The 21,986-nt window shown below is 38.6% G+C and overlaps 2 protein-coding genes across 8 annotated transcripts in view; one reads left to right on the forward strand and one right to left on the reverse strand.

The window, feature by feature from the left end:
* Positions 1-21,986, reverse strand: part of EDRF1 (erythroid differentiation regulatory factor 1) — a 49,986-nt gene that overhangs the window by 22,258 nt on the left and 5,742 nt on the right. Inside the window, exons 6-19 of one of the 2 annotated variants that reach the window (XM_032175435.2) lie at positions 21,607-21,763; positions 18,359-18,460; positions 17,984-18,105; positions 17,056-17,167; positions 13,920-14,067; positions 13,728-13,836; positions 13,289-13,400; positions 11,571-11,831; positions 9,471-9,542; positions 9,016-9,166; positions 6,764-6,952; positions 6,220-6,420; positions 4,082-4,300; positions 878-1,101 (exon numbers count right to left, since the gene is read on the reverse strand). In XM_032175435.2, coding sequence (XP_032031326.1) covers positions 878-1,101; positions 4,082-4,300; positions 6,220-6,420; positions 6,764-6,952; positions 9,016-9,166; positions 9,471-9,542; positions 11,571-11,831; positions 13,289-13,400; positions 13,728-13,836; positions 13,920-14,067; positions 17,056-17,167; positions 17,984-18,105; positions 18,359-18,460; positions 21,607-21,763 — 2,179 coding nt within the window. The remainder of the gene's footprint in view (positions 1-877; positions 1,102-4,081; positions 4,301-6,219; positions 6,421-6,763; positions 6,953-9,015; positions 9,167-9,470; positions 9,543-11,570; positions 11,832-13,288; positions 13,401-13,727; positions 13,837-13,919; positions 14,068-17,055; positions 17,168-17,983; positions 18,106-18,358; positions 18,461-21,606; positions 21,764-21,986) is intronic. The other variant, XM_032175447.2, reaches the window with a different exon arrangement.
* Positions 1-21,986, forward strand: part of LOC116482193 (uncharacterized) — a 55,975-nt gene that overhangs the window by 11,696 nt on the left and 22,293 nt on the right. The gene's annotated exons all lie outside the window — the stretch shown is intronic.

Genomic DNA, 21,986 nt, shown 5'->3' on the forward strand with positions numbered 1-21,986 from the left:
GGGACTGTTGTGGGGTTGGGGGAGGGGGGAGGGACAGCATTAGGAGATATACCTAATGCTAAATGACGAGTTAATGGGTGCAGGAAATCAACATGGCACATGGATACATATGTAACAAACCTGCACATTGTGCACACGTACCCTAAAACCTAAAGTATAATAATAAAAATTAAAATTAAAAAAAAAAATAAATAAAAATAAAAATAAATTTTGAAAATGTTCTTTTATACATACTAGCCATTCACTTTTTAAAAAAATGTGTACATTTTCTGTTCAAGGTTATTTGCTCTTTTTTTCTCTTTGGGTGGTTTATTTTCAATGATTCTTATATTTATATAGCAAGAGTGTACTAACCTCTCATCTGTTGTAAGTATTTTCCCTAGATTATGATTTGCTTTCAATTTCACTTTCTGTTGCGCATTGTTAGATCTCTATTTTTTACACATTTGTGCATTTTTAGAACATTATTTTTACACATTTGAGTTTATTCAACTTTAACCCAGGATTTCTGCTTACTGTGCCATGCTGGGAAAGTCCTTCCATAACCTATCATATAAGCCTCTACCTATATTCTCTTCTAATACTTTTACAGTTTCACTTTCCCCACGTCAATCTTTAATCTATTTGACATTCATGCTCGTTGTACAAACAATTTGCAGAATCATCTTTTCCCTTCCAATTCTACATGACATCTTCAATACTCAATTCTTACTAGTCTTAGGCCAGGTTCCAAGGGTTTTCATGATCTGTCTAGTCTTGTGCCATTAGCAGAGTTTAATTATTTTTAGTTTTGTAGTATTTTAGTGAAACAATGGCAAAATGTAAATAAATGACAGGTATGAATGGGTGAGGCCCAACATGTAAGCGAATGTGTTACCTTATTATAATATAAGCCTTCTTCTGGTGAAAATTCACGTTTAAATTCATCACCTGCACCACAGTGCGCCTGTGCACAAATTCGCATGAGTCTTCCCGTGTTACATAATAAAAGGGCGGCATTTGTGGCATCCTCAATTGACTCAAAGTTGTGAATTCCCTTTTCAAAACAAGAAAAGCTTTTTTTCCACAACTGTTGCTCGGCAGCAGACACAGATTTGCTCACTTTACAGAGAAAGAAAGAAAACAACTGTGTAAGCAGACATCAGTGTAAACTCTAGCACTGTCTCTTGATGAGATAAGAGGAGGATGGCAGTGACGGGAGTGTGGTGGCGAGCCAGTCACCTGCAGCCAACCACGGCCCATTGCTCTCACTATGCCTGTTACATGAAGGTAAATGTGTCCCTCAGAGTTCATATGTTGAAGCCCTAACCCCTAGTTCCCTAGAATGTAACTGTATTTAGGACAGGTCCTTTAAAGACATAATTAAAATTAAATGAGATTGTAAGAGTGGGGTCCTAATCCAGTATGACTGGTGTCCTTTTAAAAAGAGGGAGGGACTCCAGGGGTATGCACAGAGAGAAGGCCCTGTGTGGACACAGCGACAAGGCGATTATCTGCAAGCCAAGGGAGAAGCATGAGAGGAATCAAACCCTGCTGCCACCTTGATCTTGAACTTCCAGTCTCCAGATCTATGAGACAATAAATTTCTCGTTTATGTCACCTAGTCTATGATATTTCCTTACAGCAGCCCCAGCTGACTAATATAGCTTGATGAAGTCTCTCACCATCCTGCTCCGCCTTACCCAGGATGGGAACCATCCCTTTGTCCGGCACATTCACGCTGTATGCACGGCCTGCCCATTAGTCACTTAGTAGCTGTCTGGGTTATCAGATGACTGTTACAATATCGCTGTGCTTTTGTACAAGTAACCCTTATTTTGACTTAATAATGCCCCAAAGCACAAGAACAATGATGCTGCCATACTGTTGTAAATGCTGTTAATCTCTTACTGTGCCTAATTTGTAAATTAAACTTCGTCACAGGTATGTATAGGAAAAAGCACAGAAAAACTCTTCAGTTTCAGGCATCCACTGGGGATCTGGGAACGCATCCTCCAGGGATAAGTGGGGACTACTGTACAACACTTAAGTATAACCCTCTTCACTATTAACCAAATGACATTAAAATAAGCAAAGAAAAACATCTGAGCAAAATGCCATTTTGTGAAGATCCAAAAGCCTGGTCCCCACGGAGTTTGAAGAGATTACAACCTGTGTTGTATCCAATTTCCCTAGTTTCCTGACTACCACTTCCCAGGCTCCCTCACTGACTGCCCCCTCCAGATGTACCTTAAATGCACAGGTTCTCCCACTAGCAATGAACTCTTTGGGGGCAACATTTGTATCCCTAAGTGCCAAGCATTATTCACAGATCAACAGGCACACAGGCTGGGTGCAATGGCTCATGCCTGTAATCCTAGAACTTTGGGAAGCCAAAGTGTGAGGACTGCCTGAGGCCAGGAGTCTGAGACCAGCCTGGCCAACACAGCACGACTTATCTCTAAAAAAATTTTTAAAAATTGCTTTGGAGGCTGAGGTGGGGGGATTGCTTGAGCCCAGGAGTTCGAGGCTGCAGCAAGCCATGATTATGCCACTGCATTCTAGCCTGGGCAACAGAGTAAGACCCTGTCTCTAAAAAACAAAACAACAACAAAAAGCAAAACCAAAACCAAAGGCCCACAGATGTTCAGCTTACCTGCTAACCCCAGTTCTACCTCAGCCCCTTTCTGTTCTCACCCTGTGTCCAGCCTTTACATTCTCATCTATTATCACGGCTTCAACTATTACCTTTATGTGAATGGTCATCAGTCTGTCTCACTAGCCCTACAGCTCTTAGCACACTTCAAATCAACTACTAAATTATACCTTTCACATACATGTTCCACAGTGAACTCAAATTCAACATGGGCCCAAATGACTCACCATCTCACATCTTACTTACACCATCCCACATCTTACTACACCATCCCACATCTTACTACACCATCCCACATCTTACTACACCATCCCACATCTTACTTACCCACCATCCCACATCTTACTACACCATCCCACATCTTACTACACCATCCCACATCTTACTACACCATCCCACATCTTACTTACACCATCCCACATCTTACTACACCATCCCACATCTTACTACACCATCCCACATCTTACTACACCATCCCACATCTTACTACACCATCCCACATCTTACTACACCATCCCACATCTTACTACACCATCCCACATCTTACTTACCCACCATCCCACATCTTACTACACCATCCCACATCGTACTACACCATCCCACATCTTACTACACCATCCCACATCTTACTTACACCATCCCACATCTTACTACACTATCCCACATCTTACTACACCATCCCACATCTTACTACACTATCCCACATCTTACTTACACCATCCCACATCTTACTACACTATCCCACATCTTACTTACACCATCCCACATCTTACTTACACCATCCCACATCTTACTACACCATCCCACATCTTACTACACCATCCCACATCTTACTTACCCACTATCCCACATCTTCCTCACACAGGCCTCTTGCTCCCTCTAAACATACACTTACACCCTCTGAGATCCCTGGCTTCTTCCTCACACCGCCTCCTCCGTCTGGAGCGCCCTCCTTTCCTCACATTTGCCGGATGACGCTCTACACATCCTGCACCACCCTGCTCAATGACACTTTCCCAAAAGCCTTCTAACTTATAACCTCCATAAATGTCTTCTTTCCCCAGTCTCCCATTATACGTCATCGGTACTCATCCACAGCATTTTGAGGCTTTGTGTTCCTATCTAGCTTCCCAACATGAAGAGAGGACCACATTTTAGCCAGTTACATATCCAACACAGAGCCTGGCACGTGGCTGGATGTCCCATTTGCCTCTGAATTGATCAGATGGACTGAGTACAAAAGTGGGAATGAAGAACATTGAAATAATTAATTCCAAGGGAAAATCATGTGTTCCTGATTCTATTTCTTAAGAATAATAAGAAGTTCTCTAAGACATCACTTCTTTATGATATAAAATCAAGTGCCACAGTTCTTTTCTCAAACAAAATTAGCATAATTTTCTAAGAGAACAGGCAATAAAGAGAGGAATCTAAAGAGATACTCACCTACTCTCTCACTTTGTAATGCAGCAGCCTGATTCATGTAAAACACACCGATTTCATTTCTAATGTTACCCATTCTCTTCAATACTTGTACATAGTGTTCTGGATTTTGGCTTTTCAAGTCACTAAATTGCAAGATTTCATTAGCAGCCTCATAACATTTACAACTAACAGAAAGTTGACTTTCTAAGTCTGTAGACAAATCAGTTGCCCATGCAAATCCTGAAAAGAAAAAAGGGATACATCAATGCGAGTCATGTGATTCCTTCTTCCTCAGTATCTAAATGAACCTGAGATTCTAAATTCTAATAAAAAATGCAACATAGTATATAAATAGACTAAGATTCAATCAATACAACAATATTTAAGTTTCATAATAAAGATTTATTTACTTATAAAATTATATTTCTTGGGATATTAATGTTGGATAAAAATATTTTCCTGCCTAGGAATATCAAACAATTCCTGTGATCCAGGTTTTCCCAGGTACACTTGTTTATTAGGATAGACCTAAAGTTGTCCACTAATACAAAGTAAAGTTGTTATTTTTAATTAATGGAAATAGTTCTTGAAATAATGTGTCAATATTAACTTTAAGTCACTGAAGAGGCTGCTACAGAAGCCCTCAAAGATTAAAAATGCCATCTAGTGGGGACTGGAGTAAAAAGTATTTAACTGAAATTGCTATGATGGGAGTGGTAAAAATACACTAAGGACTTTCCTACTACATCTATAAAACAATGATTATTTGAGAAAGACGGAGAGAGGGGAAGAAAGGGCAAAAATATTAGAAAATAACACATTTTCCCCTCTCCCCCAGTATACTCCTCCAGCTGTGAATTGCCTAAAACTTTGGGAGGCAAACATCAAGTAATATTCAGTATAACAATTTAAGAGCATAATAAAACAACCCCATGAGACATTACGGAAGCACTTTCAGAAGACTCATCTTTTACTTCATTCACTGTCTTAATGGCAGCGTGCTTACACACTGTGCTTACACACTGTGCTGAAGTTAAGAGGGAGGGATATCGCTGCTGCGGATGAGATTATTCTATTTCCCAGTTTTAAAGCCTGATAACTGCAAACAGAGTGACATATTCAGTAAGACGGCTGGCTATGAACTAACTTTAAAAACAATGATCACTTTATTTCAGCCCTGAGGAATCATTCAGAAGGTAATTAACCACCTTCACCAACTGTTACACATTTCAAAAGGAAACCCACAGCTTTGTTAGCTGACTACCAGTGTTACCTACAAGAACCTCATGAAAAGAAGAGTGTAAAAAGCTGACACAAGGCTGGGCGCAGTGGCTCATGCCTGTAATCCCAGCACTTTGGGAGGCCAAGGTGGAAGGGTCGCTTGAGTTGAGGAGTTTGAGACCAGTCTGGGACAACATGGTGAAACGCTGTCTCTAACAAAAATACAAAAATTAGCTAGGTGTGGTGGCACATGTACTAGTCCTAGCTACTTGGGAGACTGAGATGGGAGGATCACTTGACCCCAGGAGGTGGAGGTTGCAGTGGGCCAAGATCACCCCACTGCACTCCAGCCTGGGTGGCAGAGCGAGACTGTGTCTCAAAAATAAAATAAAAAGTTGACACAACTATCTTCATATCTTACTTTATATTTAGTTCTAGTTATATGAACAGTAATTACAAAATACTTAAAAACCATTTTATACAAATACACAAGATCATGCTTAATTTTAAAATTAAGAAATGAATAAAACAGTAGGCCAGGCATGGTGGCTCACACCTGTAATCCCAGCACCTTGGGAGGCCAAGGTGGGCGATCACTTGAGGCCAGGAGTACCAGATCAGCCTGACCAACATGGAGAAACCCCGTCTCTACTAAAAATAAAAAATTAGCCGGGCATGCCTGTAATTCCAGCTACTTGGGAGGCTGAGGCAGGAGAATCGCTTGAACCTGGGAGGCGGAGGTTTCAGTGAGCCAAGATTGCACCATTGCACTCCAGCCTGGGCAACAAGAGCGAAACTCCATCTCAAAAAATAAATAAACAAATACAGAGCAAATATCAAAACTGTAATATTTCTGTCCCTTTTCTGAATACTCAAATAAGCATGAGCTAGACTGCACAGTCCCACTGTGAACCACGTGGTCGAAGCCTGTGGCACACCTTGGCAACTGGACTCTCTGTGAAGGCTATGCAGGATCTCCTGGTCTTCTTTTGTTTGGTAATGAAACTCTTCAAGGTGTGCTGCTCTATTATTTGCATTCTGGGCCAGCATTAGTTGGATATCACCACAAAGTGTCAAATATTGAGAGAGAAACAGCAGCACTTCGGAAAGCATATTGGTGCAGAGGCAGCAATAAGTATCTGTTTAGAAAGGGCGGGAAGAAGAAAAAACACAAATGCAGAAAAAATTAATGATCACAGGAAATATGAAGAAACTGTGTTACCAGTTGAACACTTTGTAGCACTGTTTCTATTCTGTTTATGTCCAACAATACATATTACGGCTTCATGTATTTCAAAGCAAAGAGATGTTAAACCACTGAGCAGAAACTAAAATAGAAGGTAACACACACAGGATTGGAAACAGTCATTTTAAAATAAAGATTTACAAGAGAAATAGGAGTAAACTTCCACTGTGATTCAGATGCCTTCTCTGTTCTCTCTTCCCAGTGCCTATTAAACATATTCATTTATAGTGGCTTACCATGGCTTTGCAAAGCTAATTTAATGTATCGTAATGCTCTTCCATATTTCTGAAGACTCATGGCAGCATCGGACAAAACATAATAGGCCTTCGATGACTTGAGAATCAGCTGAAGTTTCATTTTATGTTGCCAAGAGCCAGGGATCATTCCAGATTGACTGGAATAATTGCCCTTCTGAAGGGAGCCCACTGTGACATGGAGAGAAAAAAAAAGACAGCCCATTTCATTTGACTATAAGTCTCATGCACAAAAAATATTTTCTGTTTCTTGATAGAAACACTCTAGACTTAGGTGCTATTGTGACAAGACTGGTAAATACTATGCTTTACTGCTTAAATACACTGGAGTGAAATGGCTGTGACTCTCACTTGGGAGTTCCAAGGCCTTCTGCTTCCCTGACATCGGCAACTCTGTCATTCTCTTCCAGTGCCACTGACATAGCTAACCTCACGAGTGACACCTGTCTCCTTTTTCCAGTCTATGTGTCAACCTGTCAAAGTTTACCTTCCTAAAGCACAGCTTAGATCAGTGTGAAAGCCTGTCCTCAAACATGAAAATGGCTTCTCCCCACTTAGCTTAGCCTAAGCTAGTTGCATGTTTCTCAGTCTCACTTCCTACTTGTCCATCCTACTACCCGTCAGCCAATGTTAAGTTACTACTTGTCACCTATAAACATGCCTGTTTTTCCTATCTCCCATCTTAGTTTACTGTTTCCTCTATCAGGAATACTCTTTATTTAAAGTCCAGCCCATCGCTAACTTCTTTACTCAACAAATGATCATTTTTGTGCCAAGTACCGTGCCAGGCACTGGAAACTGTGACACGAAGTTATATGGCCTCTATCCTTGATAACATAAACCACAACAAAATATGTTAAGTGTAATTAACAGAGAAAGAACAAAATACTGTGGAACATTTTGCTCCGCAAATAACAAAAATACCCACCCCTTCCCCCAGCCTGAGGGTTTCTCATTTTTTAATCAGCTAGAACATAAGTCTTTCAAGGCGATGAAAGGTACTTAGTCTTCATTATGGTTTAATTTGTGTATGGATTTTTTTCCTCTGCTGATATAAGCATCATCTGTGAGTAAGAGGCATTATGAGAAACTAAAATTAAGATAAAGTTCTTGTTCACAACTGTGTGTGTGCATGTGTGTGTAAAACCATTTAACGCAGCAACTCTGACATAAGGCAGGCTCACAGGACAAAGTGGTAAGAGAATCAAGTAATTCTGATGGATAACAGAGGGAAACATGGAGATTCTGAGCTTGAGCAGGATTTTCAAAAGGGAGATGGAGAAGGAGACAGAAAAGGCATTTCAGAAAAAAAGAATGGCAAAAGTCCTGGTGTGATCTCCTTACTGCCTGTAGGCTGAAGCCTGGCATACAAGCAGCACTACATAAATGCTGGGGAAATAAATCTATTCCTCTCCTACCTCCACCATGTTTGTTCAGGAAAAGAAGAAAGGTCCAGAAAGCACTTCCACTGTGATTCATATGTATTTCAAACATACAGGCTTTCTACACTTTTTTTTTAAAAAAACAAAACAAAACAAAACTGATTTAAAAGGGGGAAAGAAATAAGGTTGGAAAAAGAAATATAACTTAAGTTAAAATAAGAAATTCACAACTTCTGCTTCAAAGTCCATATATTCTTCATGATGTTATATTCCTAAAGAACAAACTAGATAATTTAAAAGTGACATTTGTAGCTTATTCAAGTTCTGTGCAGTAACAACAGCCTACACTTCTATAGTGCTTATTATGTGCACTGTTCTGAGCACTTTACATATATTAACCATTTAATCATTGTAACAACCCTTTAAAGAAGCCATTATTATCGTCTCCATTTTGAAAGAGATAAAAAGTGACTCGAAGTGGAACAACTTGCCCTAGCAAAGCCAAGATATGAAGTTAGACAGTTTGGCTCCTAAGTCTGTGGCTCCTACACAATCCAGTGCTTTTACTGAAGCAGCAATTTCTGAGAACTCCACTAGGCTGAAGCATTAGTTCCTCACTGTGGGTAACGGGAAGATGCAGGCTCCTTATGTTCTTATTAGAAATGTCCATGAAACATCAAAATTATCCTTTTTATATTTCAAATGAAAGAATACTACCCCTACTTCCAGTTCACAGGATATCTTTTTCTCAATGCCTTTCAATGAATGCCTTAATTGACGTAAGTCTGCTGTTGATAAAGAACCAGTGTATTATTCTATTGAAGGCCTTATTTGCACATCAATTCAACTTACTTTTGTCCAGAAACAAGGCCATCTGCTTCTCTAGCCCCTCGGGACCCCCTCTGGTGGATTCGTCTTCATATTTTAACGGGATTGGAGTGCTGGGGTCAGCTGCTGGAAGGTCGCTTTCTTTTTTGATGCTGCTATCGACAGATTTTAAACCCTTCAAAAAAAGGAGAAGCATTCACTATATACCTAACTTCAGGTCAACTGAAAACTGAATATAAGACAGTATCTGGACTACTGAATATGTTTAGGAAAATTCCCATCTCACAAACAGACTTTTAAAAACTATGTTTGACCTGAAAGATTTGGGAAAAACGAATCTGATTTTCACTTTATGCTTAAGGAAAAAAAAATCGCAGCAGAACACGATTCAGAATAACATTTAGATACCAACAAACAAGTGTAGTTTGCATATCAAGTACAAACTTTACTGAAAAAGTGAAGACTAAACTTAAACTTACCTCTAGAACATAGCTAAGCACAAGTCTACAGCGCTCTTCTGTGTCATGGCAAACTGGAAATGCACAACTGGGCTTGAGGAACAAACGTAAAATTATTAATACACTGCCAATGTATTAAGGTCAACATATTGTTTTTGTTGAAGATTAAATTACTGTAAGCATTATCAACAAAAATCTTGCTTAAAAAGATCTTACAACATATATGTTGCTTTAAGTACTTACAATTTTAAATACAATTCTATTATGACAAAAAAGCAAGAACTAGGGTCGTAATGTTTTAGACAAATATAGACATCATCTAATAGGTCAAGCTCCACTCATAATTAGCACAGACACTGGGCAAAACACAATTAACAATTAGCACCAATTTAGAAATAACAAGTATCACCAATATTCTCGTTGTTTAATTTATTTGCTTAATTAAGGAGCAAAACCAGCTAGCAACCTCCAACTACGAAGGATATTATGTGTAGGGGCTTCTGTGAAGCATTTCATTTCGCTGAATCCCGTGGGGTTGGAATTACTGTTCTCATTGCACAGAAGAGAAGCAAGCACAGACAGTTCAGCAATTTGTCTGAGGACATGGTGAGTGAGTGGGGAACTGGGACCCCGGAGCTCATGCTGACTGTCCATACCACAAAGTCATTCAATAAGGATAAGGAAAGGCTAACTAAAGACATGTTTATATGAATACTAAGACGGCATTTTTTGAGTGCTTCAGATACTGAACAGAAAGTGCTATCTGTGAAAAATAGTGACACTAACTCATTACATCTTTAATTATTACCTAATTGCCCCGTAAGTCCATGGCCTAGTGTTACAATGCAGTTTTCCATATACATGTAACTTTTGCAATCAATGATTATAACCAGAACATTTTTTCACTCCACTGTGGAAGTTCAAGTTGAAAGTGAACTAAAATTTAGATGGACAGTTAATGACTTTTTTCTGCAGTCACTTAGTCAAATATTTACTGAGCACCCATAATGTGTTCTAGACATGGGAGATAGAGTGTCTGTACCTGCAGGGAGCTTACGTTCTAGTGAAGCGAGACAAACATAAAAATAAGAACTTCAGGAACAGATAGGCTCCTTGAAGGACAAAAAAGTAGAGCACGCTTTGGCCAGAGTGGTCAGGGAACAACTCCCTGAAGAGGCAACATTTTAGTCAAGACTTAAACCTTAAAAAAGGCAGCCATGAACAGACCTAGGGTAGGTACATTCCAAGCAGAAGCAACAGCAAATACAAAGGCCCTCCAATGAGCATAATCTTGATGCTTTCGAGAGGAAAAAAAAACCCAGCATGGCCATGGCAAACCAATGGGGCAAGTGAAGGTCAGAAAGATGGGCAATGTTTTAGGGTGACAGACATAGCCCCTCAAAAACCTGCTTAAAGTTTCCATCCGAAAGTTACACTCAGTGCTTAAATTAAGAGATTATCTGTAAATACGACTGTATTTCAGTTCAAGGAACAGCCTGAACTCTTAAGGCTGGCCTGGATCTAATCACAGGGAGATGGTATGTTGAAAGGTATATACTGCCTGGGAGATACACTGGTGGTAGAAGGACAGTCAGTGCAATCCACACAGGGAGAAATCTGTCTGGCCCTCTCCAGGGCAGAGACATGTCCAATACGGCAGACATGACCACCAGAGTCACAAAAAAAGTACTGTCCTATATAGCACAGGGATAATGTACCAGAGCTCACCATATACAGCTCCAAGAGCCACCCCCTTCTCTACTCTATGTTCACCAAGCAATCTATATATGCCATTTCCCAGCAACCCCGAAACTGGACAGAAGTGTCCTAGTAAGGAGACATAACTATGACTACACACTGGTGACTGGAAAGGAAAATCCTTCACATAAGAATAGACAGACACCTGGTTTACACATCTGTCCACTACAGGCTTGCATAATGTGGGTCAGTTACCCCGGAACAATTATAAAACCAACTTTCAGAATTCAGAAAACTAATGATTACTAGATGCTGGACCATGAAAGGTTTATTGAAGTAATGGTATCTTTTGAAAGGCTAACTATATTCGATTAACAATTATGTTTCCTTGATAAAAATTTAATATAAATTCTAAAGGCTTACTCTGATTTGATGAATAGATTTGTATTTTTCTGGTACTGATAGTTCTCCAACAGACTTGATTATAGCTACTGCTTTGCTGTCATCCGATGGATCAGAGCTGGTGCTATAGGATCCATTTTCATCACTGTCGGGCATCTCTTCCTCCTCTTCACTATAACTTTCATCAGAATTCTCATTTAAAGGAGATTCTGAATTTTCTTCCTTTTTAGGTTCATCCAGTTGAAAAAGTTCTGAAAGCATGTAATTGGCGGAAGCAATAATCTTATGAAAAAGAGAGAAATATGTGTAAATTACTGTCATCAAAAATTACGTGAATTTTACTACCATACTAACAAATTTTAGGAGGAGGTCTACACACAGGCTGCTTCCACCATATAGACTGTAACACACAGAAATGTTCCCAGTTCAAAGCTGCCGATACTCTGGGTATGCTCCGCAAAATCTTTATAAGCTGATGCATTTCCTATTTCCTGAAATTACTCCACCCTGAGCCTTCCCTCTTAAAAGGTGTCACTTGAATTTCACCGGAGACAAACAAAAGCTTTTGAGTATAGAGTGTCATAACTAAAATATTAACAAAAATTTAATACCACCCTATGCCAAGTGAGAAACCAGAATTTTTCTTTACAAACTATAAATTAGTTCAAGTTTCTCTATAATAGGCAACTAATATTTATTATATGATCTATGGTTCTAGAAAAAAAAACCATTACATTAAAAAGGGAAAAGTCCATTCTGGTATCTCTTAAAATTAGCATTTATATATGACCATTTATCCCATTCTATTATTTATCAGTTCTTAATCACAGACAATAGTCTTAACACCATTTTCTAACATCCACATAAACCACTCAAGTTCCACTGAACACTGCCACCTCAGTCAGCAATTAGGTATTTCAGTCAGAAACAAAATGTTTTATTACTTTTCTTCAAAAACATTTCTGAGTTCGGGCTCTAGGATAATCTTTATCTCTAAATCAAATGTGGCTACAATTAAAATTACTTTGGCTCTTCAAAGAAAAATTGCATATCTTACATACCTTTAGTGATTTGAACAGGATACAACAATTAGCCTTACAGTGAAAAATAAAGTTGTCAATCAGACAACCGAGGGTAAGGACGGTGTAAAACTGTGGGGAGCATGACTGAGGGAATATTTTAAAAGATACTTTTTCCCCTTCTCTTTAAAACAAATTTTACTGGCCTTTATTTAAGAGATGCTTTAATATCCTGAAGTGTGGAATGTGAACCCTATTTATATTAACAAAGTGGTAACAAGGTCTAATAGCGACAAAACAAAGAACTAAGGGCACTACTGTGAGAATAACATGAGTTCTAAATTTATTGAGCAGTGCTGTCTAAGAGAAATGTAACATGAATCACATACAGAAATTTAAAATTTTCTAGTAGCTACATTTAAAAAGTAGAATCTGTGAAATCAACTTAAATATATTTAATCCAATATATATAATATTGCATTTCAACATGTAATATGTACAGACACCCTATCTTCAAAATTCAGTGTGTATTTTACACTTAACAGCACATGTCAATTCAGACAAAGCACATTTTAAGTGATCAACAGCCACATGTGCTAATGGCTACCACACTGAATAGGGCAGTTAGGGAATATGAATCAGGAGGCTTTACTGTCTAGGTAACAATTCCCTATTAGAATGCTAGAATTGTTTTAGAGAATACATAAATGTTAATCTTACTTGAGGATGCCTGCTTTTGTCCAATAATTTCAGACAATTAAGAAGCAATGTTCTAATAGTTCCATAGTGTTTCTTATTTTGATTCTTCTTCAACATCATGTTGCAAGCGACCCTAAAAAAAGAGTTTATATCAATTTTACTGCCCATTCATCATTGTTTGCAAGACTCAAGTCTAGGGGTGCTCCTGCTTCTTTCCAACAAAGAGCTGTAAGAAACAACAAAATACTAAACTTTACACTTTACCCACCACCCCCAAAACATTTATACTATGGTGGCATAAGAAAGCTGAGTAATATTTGGTACAATGTGTATATGTATTTCTCCCTCTACTATGAAAACCTAAAAGCATTTAAAAGCCTTGGTTTGGATACTGTGGCTGTATGCTTTAAAACTTTATATAATAGGCTACTTCTTCATCTTAAATTCTTAAAGCACTCACTTGTACAAGAGAATGGCCACCGGCATTGTGAACGGATTTTGGTATTTGTCTTCAGTTTCTTCACAAAGAGTAGTGAGGTCATAGAGCTTCACTATATCACTGCCACTTGCTGGAAAGAAAAATAAATAAGCCTCATTTTACAGCAGTTACCCAAATCAATTACTGTTCACTCAAGAAGTATTAATAGCTTACCTTTAAAGAGCCAATAGGTATGTCCTTCTTTGGTACAGTTAGATTTCAAAAATGATAAAATATTCTGTGCAATGTCTTTTATGACTTTAGTAGAAAAATTAGAATTTTCCAAATTGGGAATTTCTTCTGTCTTTATCATTTCATATTTCTGTAAAACACAGACAGATGGAAAGCAGTATAAGAGAAAACCCAAGGAAACAACATCTTTCTTTTTAAAAAGCAACCAAATGCAGAAGTCCTGCAAACAGAGACCTGTGTAGCATCAAAGTGTTTAAACCAGTGGTTTTTAATCTTTTTTCTGCTCCAACCTCCCAAAGGAATCTCATCCACCCCATCAGCAAGGGCAGTTCACTGTTGGAGTAATTTCAATGGAGAATCACTACCAGATTTAGAACCTCAGATTTAGGCATAATCTTATTTCTGTTCTAACATGGAACAAATCATACCAAATACTTTTACTCCACTTTAATGGTTTTCAACTGGGAAGATGGTAAATGAAGGTAGGCTTTACCCAGCAAGATTTTAAAACACATGTATTTCTGGCCTTTATTTTCTAGAAACTAGAGTCAGTGAGTCAAGGACAGAGAATCATTTAGGACACTTTTCCAGTAGACACTTCTCTTCCCTTCATCTATGGACTTTATTACTTCAAAGGAATGGAGCAGGGGGGAATGGAGTGGTACTAAGAGTAAAGGCTTCATGGACATTACTACCACTATTTAAAAAGTGCCTTTGCATTTTTCTTGTCTTCTGTGCACACTTTCCTAAACATCTCCTACCACATTTTCTGAAGTACTCTAAAACTAGAAACTTCAAATCAACTGGAATGTAAGACCAAACACAATCGTCTGAGGTTGATTTTCACCCCACTTTGTTCATCTGAAGTCCCCAATGTTATTTCCTTCCTTAAAACGCTCCTTTCCCGTATTTTAATCTGTGCTGTTCTTGTTCTCCTTCTCTCTCTCTAAATGCCCTTCCATTTTTACCCCTATAGGGAGAGGCTCCAATGTCTGATTTTAATAGATTCCTCTGGTGACGAAATCTGACAGTATCTAGGCAAATGATGCTTCAATTTATTTCTCTAATGGCTGCAACTTCAAAATGCTCACTAGACATTTTTATACTTTCCTCAAACTGAACACGTGACAAAAACATATTACCTTCCCTGTCTAAATCAATTCAACATCCTTATCTCACTAAATGGCACCACCATTATGCTAGTCCCTAAACCCTGGAATCTCCTTTGACTCCTCTTCCCCTCCGCCTTCGTAACGCTTTATCTCTCTTTTCTCTTGCTCACCACTCCCACCCCAGCCTCTCACTAAATGTTGCCATTTAGGGAGATGGTCTAACAGTGGTTTTCAATCAAGACTGCAAACCAGAATCATATAGCAGACTTTCAGAAAAGGCAGAAGTACACATCCTACTGATACTAGAACACTGGGGGCCCAAGCAAGTGCATTTTTTCAGAGACCACAAATGATTCTGATGCACAATCAGGTTAAGAATCACTGGGTTGGAATATAATGGTTCAAAGCATGTCCTCAGCCAGAGAGAGGCACAAAGACTGGCACAGCCACTCACTACTAAGGTGACCCTGGGCAACTCACTTGAGCTCCTTGATCCTCAGTCTCTCTTTCCATCAAATAGGAACAACAGCATGTGGGGTAGCTAAGAAGATCAAATAAGGTAAAGCATTTAAAAGCATTCAGCAAAGTGCTTGGATAAAATAAGCACTCAATAAATGCTATCTATTCTTACCATTGTTGATTCTTAATAGTTCCTCTCTAGTGGAAAGTACATTATACTATCTGCAAAATGGTACAACGCCTCCGGTTTTCTTGTCTCTAAGTCCTCCTTGTCTGTCCTATATGCTGTCTCTAAATTAATATTCTAACACAACAAATTTCCCCTCCTAGATGCAAAGCCTTCTCTGATTCCAGATTACCAACTGAACCAAGTCCATACTCCTTAGCTCAACATTTAAGATCTCCATCATTTGACCATGACTTTTCCAACCTTTCTTGCAGCTATTCTGCTACATAAATCCTGTGTTCCCTAGCTGGATTTATTATCAATCCTTTCATGTATTTACACTAGACTTTTAAAATCCAGCTCTTATTTTTTGAGATACTAGCTGTCATTCAGGATTCAGTTAAGATGTCCCTTCTTCCACAAAGTCTTTCCTCCAGACCTGAATGGAAGTGCTCACCCCCTTCTCTGATGATCTAGACTTCTGTGTATTACACTTCTAATTCTTATCTGCCTCCTACTGTTCTCTCTGCATATTATTTCCCATTAGATTATTTCTTTCTGAGTAACAACCAAGCTTATTCTTTGTTTTCCTTCAACAATTGTTTATTGTTTAAATTCTCAATTTTTTACTTTTTTGAGACAGGGTCTTGCTCTGTCACTCATACTGGAGTGCAGTGGCACGATCATAGCTCACTGCAGCCTCAAACTCCTGGGCTCAAGTGATCCTCCTGCTTCAACCCCCCAAGTAGCTGGGACTACAGACACGTACCACCATGCCCAACTAAGTGTGTGCGTTTTTTTCTACAATTAGGGTCTCACTATGTTGCCCAGGTTGGTCTTGAACTCTCGGCTTCAAGTGATCCTCCTGCCTCAGTCTCCTGAGTAGCTTGGGATTACAGGAATAAGCCAACAAGCCTGGCTTCCCCCAACACTTATAATGGGGATACGTGTCTTCTAAACAGAATATGCTCAATAAGAATTTGCTATATAAGCTATCTACCATACGCAATTTTTACAACATCTTTCCCTAAAACTTCGCATGTACTGAGTAGATATTTGCATAACGAAGAAACGCCTCCATTGTACAGACACTTTCAGTTAATTATTAATGAGTGCTTGGCATTAAAATTAGAGTTCTATGGCTACAAATGCAGGTTTTCATGTATTTATGAACTTCCTCCAAATTACCTGTAAAATTATACTTCTATAACATCTAGAATTCTGTTATCACCAACTTAAATGTATACTCAAATTCAGTTTATTCACAGCTATCTTCCCTGGCAAAAATGCACCTTAGTACTTTAGGGCCTAAAGACTTTGGTGAGGAACTCTCTGTACCAATTTGCATTCAAGAGATCAGAAAAATTACACTGTATCTTACCTGTACAATTCCATTTACATGAAAACACATCACAAGCTCTGGTACATTGCATATCAAGTTGTCCAACCAATAGTCAATTCCAGTTAGCACATTAATTGGTTTGTTGTTATCCCTAAAAATATACATTTCTAGTGTTATTTGGTTTAATTAAGATGTTCCTTAATGAATCATCTGAAAGTTATTTCACCATTTAAGTATTTTAAGCTGTCCTCTCTAGATAGAAAATGCCATCTATGCTTTCTTTTCTGATAAGATATGCACATGCAGCTCAGTGGTTGTGCTATATTTAACATCTTTCCAAAAGCTTGCTTGTACTTCTAACTGACATTGGTAAGTTTTCAGTAAGAATAGAAGACGATATGATAGGAAAGGACTGTGAGCCTACTGCCTGCTCCTCACACACAACTTGAAGAAAGACTGAATACCACACAAGACCATGCTTAAGTTAGAATTCACATTGGCTAATGTCAACAAATACACGTGGAGCATTAAGAAAAATGCTCACAAGTAGTTAGTAGGAAGCTCTCTAACTAATTAAATAAACTCTCTTGAATATTCTCACAAGTTGTAGATTCAGACCTAAGACTAGGCCAGTCCAACAAACCTCTGGCTCTATTCAATGAGGTCTAGAATGAAGACTCAGCTATAGGCCTGCCTTTCAGCATCTGCTGACAGTAGCTCCTTCCTTAATGTGGCCATTTCAACTGGCAGGGGAAGGAGGGAGGTGAAAAAACCTAGAGAAAGAGGAAGATGCCCAAATAGATGGAACACTGATTCTTTCTTTTTTGAGACGAGTCTTGCTCTTTCACCTAGGCTGGGGTGCAGTAGCACGATCTTGGCTCATTGCAAACTCAGTCTGATGGAACACTGATTCTAAAGGAAGAATTTAAATACCATAAGCTTGAGGAGGGGTACGATGTTGGTTTACCTGAGACGTAAGCTGACTGCTGGGTATCTGCCTCCTCCAAATATGGGCATGTTGGAGCCGACCAACATATGGATATCTTCAAATGTCCATAGAATATTCCGAACAAAATCATTTTTAAGACCCTGTGATTTAAAACAGGGAGGATTATAATAAACAGTCAATCTGTAATTTCCCCCCATGATCCATAAAAAGACTAGAAAAAGGAAGAGACAAAGAAGACAAAGTCAGGCCCCAGAGCTAAGATCACAAAGATGCTTAGAAGGCAATTTCAGGATCAAGTGGATTTTTTCCCTATCAATTTCGACTTAGACTAGTTTTGAAATGACGAAGTAGACTGGGGATTTGCTGTCACCTTGGACACCATGGAAAGCATACCTGACTGTGCTCCCCGTCATTGAATAAAGTAATCAGGTTTTGTTCTTTGGGGGCTGAGGCCACATGCCCCACTATGTATGAGGGTTGAAGAGGCTCACTTCCCTGTGAAAAGTGCAAGGATAAGGAGTGATTCTGCTGTCAACATTTCTTAAAATTGACCCACTTTTGAGAGTATCACCTAAACATTCAAAGCACACACTTCAAATCTACCATTGTGAATTAGGCCACTACAAATAATAACACTCCTCATTGGGTGGCTTGCTTTGGCTAATAATCATAGCTACCATAAGAAGCGAATCACATTTAGATCTTACTCAAGTGAGATAGATTAAAGATTATTCTAAACTTTCAAAGCTTTTCATTTTTCTCTTTTTTGGTGCATCTGATTACCACTGCTCTTTCAGCCTACTCCATCTATATTGAATTTAAAAATTCCTGAGAAACTGGCCAGGCACGATGGCATGTGCTTGTAGTCCAAGCTATCTGGGAGGTCGACAGGGGAGGACTGCTTGAGCCCAGGAGTTCGAATTCAGCCTGGACAACACAGTGAGACTCTGTCTCTTAAAAAAAAGAAACCCTAAGAAATCTTACTTAGCCACAGTTTGAGATACTCATTATCTTAACAGTCTCCAGTTTAGCATTTCCTGATGAGTGTTTCACAGAACACTAGTTCCTGGGAAACTGAATGAAAATTTTCCAGAGTCAGGTTTGAAAGATGATGTTTACCATGTACTCACTTCTGTGGAGTAACAATATTTACTGATATTAAAACAATAAATATATAATAAGCAATCCTGCAATAGAAAAATCTACTTTACCTTTGTAAAAACCAATGTTTCCCAAATGTATTTAATCTCAGAACACTTTTTGTTCTTAAGATATTCTCTGGAATACTTTTTTTTTTTTTTTAAGACAGAGTTGCCCAGGCCAGAGTGCAGTGACACGATCTCAGCTCACTGCAACCTCCGCCTCCCGGGTTCAAGCAATTCTCCTACCTCAGCCTCCCGAGTAGCTGGGATTACAGGCGTGGGCCACCATGTCCGGCTAATTTTTTTTTTTTTTTTAAATAGAGATGGGGTTTTGCCATGTTGGCCAGGCTGGTCTCTAACTCCTGGCCTCAAGTGATCCACCCACCTCGGCCTCCCAAAGTGCTGGGATTACAGGCGTAAGCCACTGCGCCCGGCCTGGAATACATTTTGGAATACACTTGGACCCTTTGACACTGGGTAAACTCAGCCTACCACTCAATTTTCCAATCATTAGGAAAGTAGTACTGCCATTAAGAAATACTACTTTAAGCTTTTAATGTCATTGCCTCAACAGAACCCAAGACAGGCATGCGTGTGTTACTTATTCCACAAACATCTGTCTTACTTGTCATCTGTGTGTGCCAGTAGGCTTGGCACCTGCCTGGGAAGCGTGTGTGACTACAAGCACAGGTGGCTCTCTAGCACTTCTATTGTGCCTTGTCCTCTCCCTCAGGAGTCCTAAGAGAACTTTAAACTCTGTTTTATTTTATTATTTGTTTATGCAGATAAGTTATCAACTCATGAACCGATTCTCAAAACACAGTTTGCCAGGCAGTTGCTTTAGTCAGAGTATGAGCTCTAGGTTACAATGTTCTCAATAATGTCTGGCTCTAAGACCATCCCACAGTCACCTATTTAACCTCTATAACTGCTTAACAAAGGCCTCAAGCCAGCAGTTTTAGTTTTTGGAACAAGAATTTGTGCAGAGATAGCTTGCAAATATAAACAAATCTCTAAAGCTGAAATTTAGGCAATATAAGAAAAGTACTCCGTAAGAGACTCTTAAGGCAGGCTAGCTGTGCCTAGGGGTACACCACTACTACGACGATCTGACTGTTAGTAGGGCCTTGCTGTGTGTGGAGTACACGGACACAGTGGAGTACTGCTGGGGGAACAAGCCTCTGCAGGCAGAAAGATCTGGGTTTAAGCCCTAGCCTGAGAGTTCCGCCAGCTGTATGACCATGTGAAACATCTTTTGATGAGCTTTAGTTTACTTATTTGTACAATATGCAGCTCCAAGAATGAAAAAAAAAAACTTGTACAAACATACACATCAATAAATGCCAGTTTGCTTCCTCCACACGCAAGTCTACAGATTCCCAAGTCTCCAAGAGTTTTCACGGTAATTCCTAAACAAGGTGAAGACAGGATAACACTGGGAGATGGGTGACATGGGTAATAGGAGGGCAGTATTTGTATTATGTAGTCTTTTCTCCCTTCTGAATCATACAACTTCCCTACTTCGGTTGTTACCACTATGTGACTTGCATATTAATTACTTCCTTTTCCTTACATTTTTCTCACTTTTGAAAAAAATTTAAATTCATTATGGGGTTTTATGAGATGCTTTCTCTATTTTAAACCTACTGAAATCGAGTTAAATGTATCTGCTCCCTGTAACTTGTGAAGATTGAAACAATGTGGTTGAATAGTGCTCAATATGTGGGAACACAGAGCAAGAGGGAAGACGTAATTTATCAAGTCACAGATCTTATGATCTATTTACCAATCTATTTTCCTGAAAATAGACATGTCACAATTTATATCTATAGTTTTATTTTATTCTTTGATAGATACAGTAAGTACAAAAATAAACAAGCATTAAGAAGAAACAAGGATGTAAGAGATAAAATGCACAACCTAGTCCATTCTCTTTTCTAAAAGTTTTATAACATGAATGTGGACTAAGTTTCAGGAATTTTATCCGGAAAATCTTAAAGGGATATTTTAGGCCTAACAATCTGACTAAAAGTTATGGTAAAAAGGTTAGAACTTAAATTACAAATGGGCCTCTGAGTCTCAATATTTGATAGGAAATGTCTATCAAATATTAACAGGTATTTATAGTTAAAATAGTATTTATAGTTAAAAATAACTAACTATAGTATTTATAGTTAAAATACACTATATCTCTATATAATACTCATCACTTTAAGGAGATAATCAGTATTAATAAACATATCAACTATTATAAAATATTTCGATTTAATAAAAAAAACCTGATCTACCCACTTATAATAGCTCTTGTAAATTCTATTGTGAAAAACTAAAAAGTATTTCTCCCATTCCATAAATTGATAGAAGCCTTTTTTCCCCCCATTCCATAAGCTGACAGAATATTTCTTGGTCCTGTTCATCTTTTTTTTTTTTTTAAATGAGATGTTAAAAAAGGCTTTGTCTTCCTATGGGAGTTTCTAGAATTAGCATTTAAGTACTAACCTGACTGGAAGCACTGGGATCTTCAGAAACTGAAGAAGGCATTTCGAAGGGAGCGGGCCATGAAGCCCCTTCCGAATCATTTGTCTGATCTGAACTAGACGATTCCTGCTGTTCTGTGGTGGATGAGACAGGCTGAGCGGCTCCATCACCATTGATACTGGCCAAATCAGAAATAAAAAAGGATCTCTGTTACTAAAGTTAACTTTATGCAACAGTCTACCCGTTTATAAAAACTACAATCTGTAATTAAGCATACATCTTGTAAAAAAGAAATATGAAACAAATGTTAACAGTATCACAGGGGCAAAACTTAAATTATTACTTGTATAAGCTTCACACTAAATTTTAGATCAGAATTCCTTTTTTCTATTTAGAGATAA

This window comes from Hylobates moloch, unplaced genomic scaffold (assembly GCF_009828535.3).
Source record: "Hylobates moloch isolate HMO894 unplaced genomic scaffold, HMol_V3 SCAFFOLD_3, whole genome shotgun sequence".
Taxonomy (NCBI): domain Eukaryota; kingdom Metazoa; phylum Chordata; class Mammalia; order Primates; family Hylobatidae; genus Hylobates; species Hylobates moloch.